Consider the following 11,665-nt stretch of genomic DNA (forward strand, 5'->3'; position numbering starts at 1 on the left):
AAATTATTCCATTTGCCGGCAACACAAACAGAGCGCTTGGTGACGAAATTTCTCTTGGTAGCACTTCTTAAAATGTTCTACTTCGGGGAAAAATTCCACTTGCACTTGTTGGAAGCCCCAAAACCTGTACAAAGCAGCCGAAAAAAACCACCATGAAAAACACGGATAATCGAGTTGACAGTTTGAAGGGTGACGTTTATACTGTTGCGTACCGTACTCGACAAAACATCAATCATCGCCAGCTTTTTCCTAGCTTCGCACGGCCACTGTTTTGTCTTTGCTGCAGAAAAACATCAATTTTTTGGAATTTGGAGCAAGTGCCCGTGCTCCTGTCCTGGTGTACAAGTTTAAGTTCGTGCCCCTTGCAGTGAATAGCCCTTCAGTTTGTTCAGTAATGTCCAACTTCCCGTAAAACGCAGCAGCTTCGCGTAGTGCAGTAGTAGCAGCGAGACCACAGCAGCATCCAACGACAACAGCAGGAAAACATCCGACCATCGGTGTTGCAAGGAACGGTGTGTCCCAGATCCCGAATGCTGGTTGCTAGTGAAAAACTCCAATTCCACCCTTTGTTTCGTGTGATGAAGAAGCGCTCGAGCCTGATGTGGTATCGCTAGAGCGCCAAAGTGCATTGTGCAACGCGGTAGATTTCCTTGGATCCAGTTCCTCCTCCCCCCAAGAAGGAAAGCTGAAACTCTACCAGGAAAGCGTACGAGGTAAGCAATGGGTGGTGAAAAATATCCTTCCAAAGGGGATTTCCCAGTTCAAACACATCAATCTGGCGATGCAGTTTAGAGCAAACAGGGAAAAGATCAGCAAACACCATATTCCGGATGTCTCTGCTGGGTTGATGCGGTGCGGTAAGCAAAGATCCTTACCTATGTGTGTGCAAAATAAGGGCAATCTTCTCTATTTGGGAGTTGCGCCAGGATGCCCATTCTCCTATACGGTATCTGGAACCGCTCCAGAAAAGAAGTATCCACCATCGGCACAGGACACGGCAAAAGAGGGCAAGAGAGAGCGAGAGAGAGTGAGAGGCAAAGGGAAGACGGAAGGGCTCCGGGGTGTAGTAAATGGTTATGGTTATTGATACTGCCTTTTTGCGCGCCTCAGATTTGACGGTATCTGTGTGTGTAGCTGTGTGCCTGCGTGCGTACGTGCGTACACCCTCCACACAGTCGAAGGGCTCTCCGGTTTGCCCCGAAAGGCAATAATAATAATAGTAAATTTTAATGCTTTTTCATATTCACTTTTATGCGCGTTCACGGTGAAATTGCGAATAAAAAGAGAATTATGTGCCGAAGAGCAGCGGCTGGCTCCGGCGCTCCGGTGCGGCATGGTGGCTTGCCTCGCTCGGGCGATAAGTAGGCGTAGAAGGCGGGGGGGTAGAGATAGCTAGGGAAATGTGTAACAATTGTTCCGTCCCGAACGCCGTGACGGTACCACTAATTGGATGGTAGGCAAGTAGAACCGCCGCACGTAATAATATCGCACAGGTTTTAACGCTTCCCAACAAAACCCAATTTTCATCCCGCGGTGTGGTGTGCTGCACACGAATTAACGTACTCCTCCCGCCTTGCCCACCCCCTGTCGAACCATTGGACCGTTGTTAATTTGCCTCTTCACCTCTTCCACAGCGCTCGCTCCCACCCGATGCTGGGCAAGTATGGCGAGGCGAGTTCCGGCTCGATGAAAAACCTGGAAAATGGACTGCGCGACCGGGTGCTTTACCATCAGAATATGCTGAGCATGAACCTGACAACCGAGTTTTACCACACTCCATTCCTTACGGCCGGCAGTGGTAGCAACGTTGAAACAGCTGCAATCGTAGTAGGCGCTCCCGCGCTGGCACAGTCGCAAAAGATGCTCAACAGTCTCGCATCCCCCTCTGGATTAGCCTCCTCCTCCTCTTCCAGCACCTCGCAACAGCACGCCACTAATGGGGCAGCGCCGTCACAGACAGTCCCAAACAGTGTGTCCGCAGCGCAGCAGTATCAGTGTCAACTCTGCCAGAAGTGTTTCATCTCGAGCGCGTTACTGGTGCAGCATATGAAAACGCACGACAATAATGGGTTTATTGCGGGGCGTGAGACCGCCGGCAGCTACGGCCAACAGCAGCAGCAGCAGCAGCAGCAATCGGTATCGTCGGCCTCTTCCCCCGTGACGGCAGTGGCATCGAGCAGCAAAACTAGTCCGCCAGTCGCAACGCAGCACATCATCAAGAGCGAGTACATCGGTGGAACCGTAACGAACCAGTATGCGTACGGTATGGCCAAGCAGTTCGAGTGTCACATCTGCCACAAGTCCTTCATGACGATGGTGAACCTGAACCTGCACATGAAGATACACGAAAGTGCAATAAAGCCGCTCGCAGCGACTCACATGTACGCGGGCCAGGCAGGCCTTGCCGGCAACTTGATTGCTGGATCGACCGCGGGCTACCATCACGGCGGGCAGCATCACAGTCATCTGTCGCAGCATCTCGCGGTTCAAAGCGCCAGCAGCAGTGCGGACGGGTTGTGCCAGATATGCCACAAAACGTTCAGCACGGCCGACCAGTTTGCGGCGCACATGAAGATCCACGAGAATGAGTTTAAAAATCGAGCGCTATATCATTCCGGTAGTGCGAACGATGGTGGCGAGGGAGCGCCAGCACCCACCAGTAATGGGGCTGGTGTCGGAGACCATTTCTACACCGCGTCACAGCCGCCACACCACCATCTGGGTCATGCACCGCCGCATCTCGATGCTAGCAAGGGCCATCGCTGCCCAATCTGTCACAAAATGTCCAACAACATCATCGAGCACATTAAACAGCACGAGGGTCAGCTGCAGGGCACGTCCGATGGGTCGGGTGCGGGGTATCATCCTATGAACGATGATTCCCAATCGTCGCTGGAAGAAGACAGCGACGGTGGCGGTGGTGGTGGCGCTGGCGGGGACGAGAGCCTGCGAAAGCACGAGTGCTTGATATGCCACAAAAAGTTCTCCAGCTCGGGCAACCTGGCGATACACATACGGGTGCATTCGGGCGAAAAGCCGTTCCGGTGCAGCGTGTGCGGCAAGGGCTTCATCCAGTCGAACAATCTGGCGACGCACATGAAGACGCACACGGGTGAAAAGCCGTACGCGTGCACCATCTGCGGCAAGAACTTTAGCCAGTCGAACAACCTGAAGACGCACATCCGGACGCACACGGGCGAAAAGCCGTACGCGTGTACAATCTGCGGCAAGCGCTTCAACCAGAAGAACAACCTGACCACGCACATGCGCACACACCAGCTGGTGTGCATGGTGTGCGGGGTGCAGTTCATGCATCCGATCGATCTGGCGACCCACATGAAGTTCCACAACGACGAAAAACCCTACATCTGCTCGGTGTGCAACAAGGTCTACCTGAACCTGGACGAGCTGACCGAGCACATGAAGAAGACGCACAACCAGGTAAAGCCGTATCGGTGCCACATCTGCGACAAAACCTTTACCCAATCCAACAACCTGAAGACCCACATCAAGACGCACATCTTTCAGGATCCGTACAAGTGTCAGGTGTGTTCGCGCTCCTTCCAGAAGGAGGATGACTTCTCGCAGCACATGCTGGTCCACACGGCCGACAAGCCGTACGAGTGTACGTACTGCGGCAAGCGGTTCATCCAGTCGAACAACCTGAAAACGCACGTGCGCACGCACACGGGCGAAAAGCCGTACCGGTGCACGATCTGCGCGAAGCACTTTAACCAGAAGAACAATCTCAACACGCACATGCGCATCCACACGGGGGAGAAACCGTTCGAGTGTACCATCTGCGACAAGCGCTTTAATCAGTCGAACAATTTGAACAAACACATTAAAACACACGGCCAGGAGAAGGATCAGCAGCAGCAGCAGTCCCAGCAGCAGCAGCAGCAGCAGAACCAACAACAACAACAGCAAGTCCAGCAACAACAGCAGCAGCAGCAGCAACATGCGAGTTGACGTGAATTGGCAGCTTAAGACGGTTTTGCACTGTGTTTAAATCATACATCACCACTCCTCCCGTCCGTGTGACTCATTCTCTCTGGAGGGCGGGCATTATGTCTGTATGTAAGGCGCAACGGTTGTGCCAATAGTGTGCCATAAGATACGGACAGGAACAAACCCAGCATGCTGTGCCGTCCCTCGTAGAAAGGGGGTAGCTAACCTCGCTTGCCCCTGTGTTTTAGTGACAGTAACGAGACCGGCCATATCGTGAGCCCCATGCTACTACTCCTAACTGCTCTCCCTACTCGCGATGTTGACCATCCCTCATCCTCTTGTGTTTGTCCGTTTTGTTCCTCCGTCATCGTCATCGTCGTCGTCCTTGTGTATTGTATGTTGGTTCTATTGTGTATCCTATTTTGATGAATGGTTTTTCTTCGGTTTTGTTTTAAATGCAGCTATAACGTGTTATATTTTACATTGTTTAAACAGTTATCCGTCTGTGGGTTTACATTATTTCACGTACGCACACAGCAGCGTATGCGCAACAGTAGCGTGACCGTGTGAACGCGTAGGGAAATGTAAAAAAAAATAAAACTAACTCCACAAACACATGTGAAGAGGGTTTTGTAAATAAAAACCAACAAACAATAATCGAACGTTTCTTTCACTCGTTGTGGTCGTGTTGAGGTCCATTCGCATTAGGTGAAGTGATTTCTGAGTAATTATTTTATTACTGCGTCGAATTGTGAGCGCCAAAACGGCTGGTGCTCGTGCTGTGTGTGTTTGTGTGTAAAGTGAGACTAGTTAAATCGAATCGTGGAAAATTGGAATCCACGACACGTGTTACACGAGTGGTGCATCTTATCAAGCTAAATCTAAAAAAACCGTACATTATTGCATTCGATACCTTCTCCGCCCTCCCTACGCATTTATATAGCCACTTTTATGGTGCTTACTTGCTTTAGCTTCTACTTAGCTGTTTCAGAGAATAGAAATGGAGTACCACCAACAAAAGGGGTTGCAGCGGACAACACACTACATTAAAACGATGTTCATCTCGAACGGATACTCATCAGTAGCGGTTTTGGATTGTCGAAATAGTTGCGCATGTTGCCAGGATTTGCCACCGGAAAGGCGTGCCTGCAGGGTAAATTTGCCACACTCGCACAGTGAAGAAAGAGCCTGTGATTGTGAACCTACAATGAGCAAAGAATACATGGTTACAGATTGATTTCTTCTTGATAAAATGGAACAATTTTAGTGATCGATTCTGTACCATCACTTTTTATGTAGTACAGCTCCACCTTTGCTCCTTCGTACGTTTCCTGACCAAACCGCAGCTCGATCTGCTTCACGCGCAGTCCTTGCACGGAAAAGTCAAAGTTCCACTCGATCGTAGCTTCATCGGTTCCCTCTAAAAGAATGCAGAATATGATACATTAATGTTTTCGAATCACACTCTCTTTCCGCCGTTCGCTCTCACCTGTCCTTGCGAGGTAAACCATTTTCCAATCGAGTTCTTCCTTGCGGAAAATATTTCGACTCACGTACTGTCGACTTTCCCAACCGTTTGATTTTTCCGTGATTCTTTCATTCACACGATTGCTAGCACCTGTGCAAGACATTAAACAAATGACAGTTAAAACAAAACTCTTCCCCGCATGGCCTACTTGCACCCAGCATACCTTTCAGAAACCGTTCGTAGCAATCCGTTGCGCAGCAGTACCGAATGTTGAACTGCTTTGCCTGCACCTCCTCCTCCGTTGGAATGAACATGTAGCGCGTGTTGGTCTGCTGTTCACCGCGCTGTAACCGCCACTCGAGACTGCCCGAGCTGCGACCCTCCCGTTCGGCAGCCGTCGGTACCCGGCCCGCATTCGCCAGCAGCTCCAAACACTCGTCGATCGTACGCTTCCGCAAAATGGACATCTGCTCGGGTGTGCAGTTCAGCCCGGCCCGTCGCTTCGTCCGCAGTTTCGCGATAGCATCCAGCAGCGCATGCTCACTGCACGCACCGCCCTGTCTTCTTCGCTGCAGCAGCCTCTGATGATCGTTCGTGTAGCGCCAGGTAACGTCCTGCACATCGTCCCGCGCAAACCCGAACACGTACGTAATTTCCTTCCTCCAGCCGTGCTCGTACATCAGCGGCGCATCGAGCACATTTTCGCACGGATCCACGTGGATCCAGCGTTGCCTTCGCTCGGACCACACCTCCGTCCAGACGTGATCGCCGGTCGAAAACACGTACCGCGCATCGTACCCAAGGCAGCGGCACAGGAATGTAAAGCAGTTCGCCCACTCGCCACACCGTCCGCGGCGTGTTTGGAGCAGCTTTTCCACATCGTTGTAGCGATAAAAGTGTCGCAGCTGCCCGCAACACTGGTACACCTCGACGCGCACCCCATCCTCAACGGTGCTGCGTACGAGCTGCGTCTTCTCGTTGCCGCACACCGTACAGGGCAGCGCGTTTACCCAGGTGAAAAATTCCGCCCGAAACCAAGCGGTTAGCTCCTCCAGCAGGAGATCCTTTTCGCTGGGCTCCTTGCTCTGGTCGGTCGCTTCACTGGTGGCTAATAGCCGTTGCCACTGGGTGAGCTTACTTTTCGCCTTCGCCGTCAGTGTATCGATCGGAATGAGACTCGTCCCGCTGGCTAGCAGCAGTTCGTCCTCGTACTGCATTACCTGATCGGAGAGCAGCTCGAGCTGACGAAGCAACGTGTTGTTGCCGGGAATGACCTTCGGGAATTCGATCCGTGCCAGAAACGGTCGACTAGACTTAATCACGCAAAGTGCTTCTGGTCGTTGCTGTCCGGCAGTGGCATTACTGCCAGACGGTTGCAGCACCATTTTACTCTTCTCCGTCGCCGCTTCCTGGGGAATGTTGGTGGTGGATGTTGTCGTAACAGCAGCAGAAGCAGCACTACTATTACTCTCTGTACACGTGACACTGCCGATCGGTGTGATGTCCTTCTCCTTTGGCGGGTTTTTGACGAGCTCTTTCCGCTCGTATAAAAACTCGCGATACCGTCGCACGTTTGCCAGCAGCACGTTCGATGGCACCGTGAGCGTTCCGTTCGATTCGACGAATCCGATCGCTAGCATCAACTGCTTCATACCCTCCACCGACAGCAGCTTCTCCCTGATCGAGGGATTATCTATCCGCACCGTGCGGTACTTGGCGTTCTGCGGCTCGCGTATGATGTTGTCCAGCAGGCGCAAAAGTGTCTCCGCTGCGACCACGTATGCTTCCTTGGGGTTGCTTTCGAGAGCCAACACGAGCGCTTGATTAAGTGTCGCCATTATTGCTGCCGGCCGCTGTGTCGTTTGTGTTGCGATTCGCAATCTTTGGTATTGTTTTCGTTTTTGCTGCTACAATTGATACGCCAATAGATAACGTACCACTCACACTCTCAGTGCAGCTAGACAACGTGGGGGTGGCGAGATCTTATCGTGGACAGGAAAAAAGAGTCAAATTAGAATCGAAACAGAGAGAGAAAGGTCATAAATCTCTTCCACTTTTACACACACGCACTCACATCGAACGCGAGGACAACGCCGACCGTGATAAGTGCCGTTTCGAGGTCTACAATCACTGGAAAACACTTTTCTTTTGACGAGACAAATTAAATTTGCCGATGATTAGGCGTTTCGAGCCGTATCAATTGCTTTTGCCGAGCAGCAAGAAAACACAACCCGTCACTGACAGCTGGTATTTGGATTGCCGAAAAAAATGTCGAGAGGGTACGTGTCGCGCCAGCTTGTATCGCAAATATGAACCACGCAGACACGTTGAATCCGGAAAATCGGCGTTTTAGAACTTGTAATCTCTATTTTACTGCCACTTGAGTATGGTTCGGCTGGAAAAGTAGGGTTTTGGAGGCGATTTTATGTTGTTTACAGCCCAGTGGCCCTTGGTTTGTTTATGAATGGCTTCTGCAGCAGCCCTGACGCCACGCTGTCAAGCAGCTGTCAAACGGGCCGTCGATGTGGAATATGACATTTCGCAAATGATTGTTATTTCCCGCCTCCCCCCCACATTTGGCCTTGGTTAGTTCAGTCGCGAATAAAGAGACACAACACTAAATACTCAACCCGCAGTGCAAGTGACAGCGATTTGCGAGGGCGCGCGAGGGCTCGCACGCCATACAAGTTCACTGCTCCAGAGCCCTCGCATTAAAGAGCTTGCGAGTCTTGGAAGTGTCATATGAGCGAGACAGCTGTATGTCAAGTGTATGGCTATCTCTTTCTGGCAAGAAAAAAGCTCCGAAATGCAACGGTGTTGGTGGACAAAATTTAAATGGCCAAAAATTTTGACCACACACACTCTCTCTCCCGGTGCCTTCCCCTGTCCTCTCTTCCTTCAGGCCCCTTCCTCTTATTTGCGCGCGCCGCTCGCTTGTGTGCGATAGCTCATCAGCTGGTACTGGTATATGGTAGGGTTGTAGTTGTATCTTGAATTGGCGATTGGTACATATATATGTAGTGTATTTGGTTTTACCTGTGACCTTGACGATGCGAGAGCCGATCAATTTTGGTTTTGAAGCAATATTTGTGCTATGCTGGTGGTTGCCGTTCCGTGCCGTTTCCGATGTGGCCATTTGATCGCCATGTCGATCAACGGTTATGAAGCCAATTTCAAACGAGCGAAAGTGAAGGAATAATTCCGTACCGGAAATTTGATTTTTTTTATCAAGTGTGATACTCCAATGTTGATCTCAACCCGATGTAAGCTGGTTTTAACGGCCATATGAGATAATGTAATCATGTGTTAAAAAATTTCGCATTTTTTTCTATCCAGATTTTCCCGAAAAATGACCCATACTTTAATACCATTTAACTATTTTAATTGATTCCTCATACAATGCATGGAAAGAGGTAAACTGGTTTCGCCAATTCATTCATCTCCGCTCCCAACCATTCATCACCCGAACCACCCACAACCTCATCATTCCATCCACATGCAACGACATTTCCCTCTTCTTTAACAGCAAAGGTCTCAACCGAAGCTTCTACAGACTGCTGCTTTCCATTTTCCTGTTTCTTCTTCTTCTATTTGCCGTATCCATCTACCTGGTCATGCCAGCCAATGCAAGCTTTTGCGTCTTTTTAGTACCACACATCCGGCTGGCCAGTCCTTACTACGAGGGGACCGTCTATATGAGGCTTGAACCTATGACGGGCATGATATTATCATCCTCATCCAGTGGCGAATCTAACGGTAGGCGGACTAGGCGGTCGCCTGGGGCCCCGCCGATTAAGGGGTCCCGTAGATCGCCATTCTATAGTATGCCGTATGGACAGAGTACTAGCGACAAGGGCCCCCGGAAGGATGGACGTTGGGGCCTCGGGGCTGGCGAATCAATTTTAGAGCCTGTGACTGATGGGCCCCCCGACGGCGTTCAAACTCCCAACAGCCAGTTTAATGCCGCTAACACTCCCCCCCTCCTCCCGGCCCACCATTTACCATTTACAGGGGGCCTCAATTCGTCTTACCGGCTAGGGCCCCCGATACCCTTAATCCGCCACTGTATGTATCCTTTATTTACAACCCTTACATCTGAAATGCATTCAGTTCATTTTTCTTTCCGTGTCCGCATAAAAATAACACAAAATGTGCGACAAACCAACGCATAAACGTCGTTCAACAGCTCTTTGGTTTATTTCTTTTAAAACATGATTATAAAGCCACCTACATAAGAAAGAATAAGAAGAAAGCCACATACAAAAACACATACGGGGGGGGGGGGGAGGGGGGAGGAGAATGGCCACTCTCGGTTCTGTGTCAAGATCCTCATTGAGGACATCACACGCTGACAGCGCCTTTTTCAACGGTGAGCCCTCAGGATCGGGCCGTGATCTGCGCACATCCATTTGAACGTGTCACCAACTGATAATAAAACGTTAGAAACGGACTCTCTCACCCGCAGGTACCCATCTTATACCATCTGCTACACATTATTTGACACACCATGAACAGCTTCCTTTTGTCTGTCCTTGCGAACGACTAAGGGCTGGATCGTTCAGTACCATGACATGGCCAACCCATCGCGGACTGGCGAGTATGGTGCGCTACAAGTTGGTGTATCTGGTACCAGCTTAATCCAATGTTATGATGGACTAGCAGCATCCTTGCTGTTGGGGTTTGTAGAACACAAGACGAGGCAAAGCAACATGCGCAATCGAAATGCAGTCCCCAAACATCCAGACAAAATCAACTAGTGAACGTGCATAGGAACCTTCTAACAAACTAAATATATGTCATCATGTTTATTCCCTCTTTAGAAATGCGTAGTGATTTATGAGAATATAATCTAGATTTATTTATCTTAAATGATGAGTAAAAGCCGCACATACGAGTGGAGGCCCTAAGCAGTCACACAAATGTAAGTTTGGTTTAATCGTCTAGCAGGGAAATGTTCTAAACTAGAGAAGGATTGAGTAGCAATTTAACTTGCGAGCGGGGGATGGGTTCCTTTTTTGGGGCCCCTCAAGACCACGGGGCCCGACGCGGTCGCTTAGTTTGCTTAGCGCTTATTCCGCCCCTTGACACACACGGGCATGTCAAAACACTTAACTTAAAATTAGGCATATCGATTGATGCCTTAAAGCGTACTTAAGTCTAATCTTAACCCACTTGCGCACATCTACACGACATAACCATAACAGTGTTATCTTGTTAATTCAAATATTTAATGTTAACACTTTGACGGTCGCGCACACCACTGAACACTAAAAACATCTTAGGCCGTTGGGAATGAATGGCCTTTTCGGGGTCCGTCCGTAGCCTGTTCGATACACCTGAGGAAAGATAAAATATTTGGTTTAGAGACAACAGATCTAGATGTAGCGATTGTGCATCTAGAAGGAACTCACTTGTGGGATTTTTTCTCCTGCCAGGACCGCAATCAGTATTTGACCGCAATCAGTAGTGCGGTCGGTTCGGTCCTGTTGCTGCTGCAGCTATTGAGAGGCAGAGGATAATGATCCGAAGGATTGAATTCCTGCCCCGAACGTTGTTAACGAGCGCGCTCGACACCGTCTGACGCAATCGGGGCACCCGGTGCCGGCTGGGCCTCTAGCGTGTTGTGCTGGTAGAGCCCGACACGTCGCCGTACAGCTTCCGGAGGATCTTCTTGAACGGTTCCTCGTAAGCCCACGTTCCAGGATAGAGGAAAATTGGCTGCAAAAAAGGAATAAACACCGTGATTAGCATCCAAATCCCTAGCTTCACCAAACAATCTTCTTCTTCTTTCGTGGCCCACTTACAACTTACCGTATCATACACAATCATACACAGCGCACAGTTGCAAACACCTGCCGCAGGCCCATATCGTTCCTGCATTATATCTGCAAGTTAAAAGAGGCCATATTCTATTAAAATAATGTTTCTTTATCATGATAATCGCTGGATAACACTTACCCGCTGTCTTGTGCTGTGTTGTTCACCACACCACTTTCCTACGCCGGTACATGTACGTAACGCTTCCGACGGAGCCAGCACGCATTGGGGAGGACTTCAACTACTTACTTTTGCTAAAATTACACTTACTTACGTAAAATTAAGAACTTAATTATTAAAAAACTTACCAAAATTGATCAGCAAACAACACTGTTTACGTTTTTTTACACACACAACCGAACTTCTACAGTGACAGCAGCCGCCGTGCACCAACACAACGAAAGGTGTCAGGCGAGACGTCAGACGATC

At 49.8% G+C, this 11,665-nt stretch overlaps 2 protein-coding genes and 1 long non-coding RNA gene across 3 annotated transcripts; 1 reads left to right on the forward strand and 2 right to left on the reverse strand.

Annotated features, from left to right (window-relative positions):
* Positions 1-215: 215 nt before the first annotated feature.
* Positions 216-4,568, forward strand: LOC120895503 (zinc finger protein 271-like). The gene is made up of 2 exons (XM_040298954.1): positions 216-713; positions 1,635-4,568. Exon 2 carries the CDS (start codon positions 1,651-1,653, stop codon positions 3,970-3,972), a length of 2,322 nt encoding a protein of 773 aa, XP_040154888.1. The 5' UTR covers positions 216-713; positions 1,635-1,650; the 3' UTR covers positions 3,973-4,568.
* Positions 4,569-4,665: 97 nt separating this feature from the next.
* On the reverse strand, positions 4,666-7,906 carry LOC120895504 (peptide-N(4)-(N-acetyl-beta-glucosaminyl)asparagine amidase). The gene is made up of 5 exons (XM_040298955.1): positions 7,494-7,906; positions 5,643-7,401; positions 5,441-5,569; positions 5,234-5,371; positions 4,666-5,153 (listed from the first exon to the last, which is right to left on the reverse strand). Exons 2-5 carry the CDS (start codon positions 7,255-7,257, stop codon positions 4,993-4,995), a joined length of 2,043 nt encoding a protein of 680 aa, XP_040154889.1. The 5' UTR covers positions 7,258-7,401; positions 7,494-7,906; the 3' UTR covers positions 4,666-4,992.
* A 2,346-nt stretch (positions 7,907-10,252) lies between these two features.
* LOC120895516 lies at positions 10,253-11,613 on the reverse strand. Its single transcript, XR_005738334.1, has 4 exons — positions 11,378-11,613; positions 11,231-11,304; positions 10,831-11,137; positions 10,253-10,755 (listed from the first exon to the last, which is right to left on the reverse strand). It is a non-coding gene; the product is annotated as an uncharacterized LOC120895516 (long non-coding RNA).
* Between the last annotated feature and the right edge of the window lie 52 nt (positions 11,614-11,665).

Source organism: Anopheles arabiensis, chromosome 2 (assembly GCF_016920715.1).
Source record: "Anopheles arabiensis isolate DONGOLA chromosome 2, AaraD3, whole genome shotgun sequence".
In the NCBI taxonomy this organism is placed as follows: Eukaryota; Metazoa; Arthropoda; class Insecta; order Diptera; family Culicidae; genus Anopheles; species Anopheles arabiensis.

Bases quoted from the DNA above. Each gene is read 5' to 3' on its own strand.
- LOC120895503 (XM_040298954.1), top strand. From the start codon at position 1,651: ATGCTGGGCAAGTATGGCGAGGCGAGTTCCGGCTCGATGAAAAACCTG.
- LOC120895504 (XM_040298955.1), bottom strand. From the start codon at position 7,257: ATGGCGACACTTAATCAAGCGCTCGTGTTGGCTCTCGAAAGCAACCCC. The intron at 5,570-5,642 runs GTATGCTGGGTG...TGTCTTGCACAG, and splicing joins CTACGAACGGTTTCTGAAAG to GTGCTAGCAATCGTGTGAAT. The intron at 5,372-5,440 runs GTGAGAGCGAAC...GCATTCTTTTAG, and splicing joins GGTTTACCTCGCAAGGACAG to AGGGAACCGATGAAGCTACG.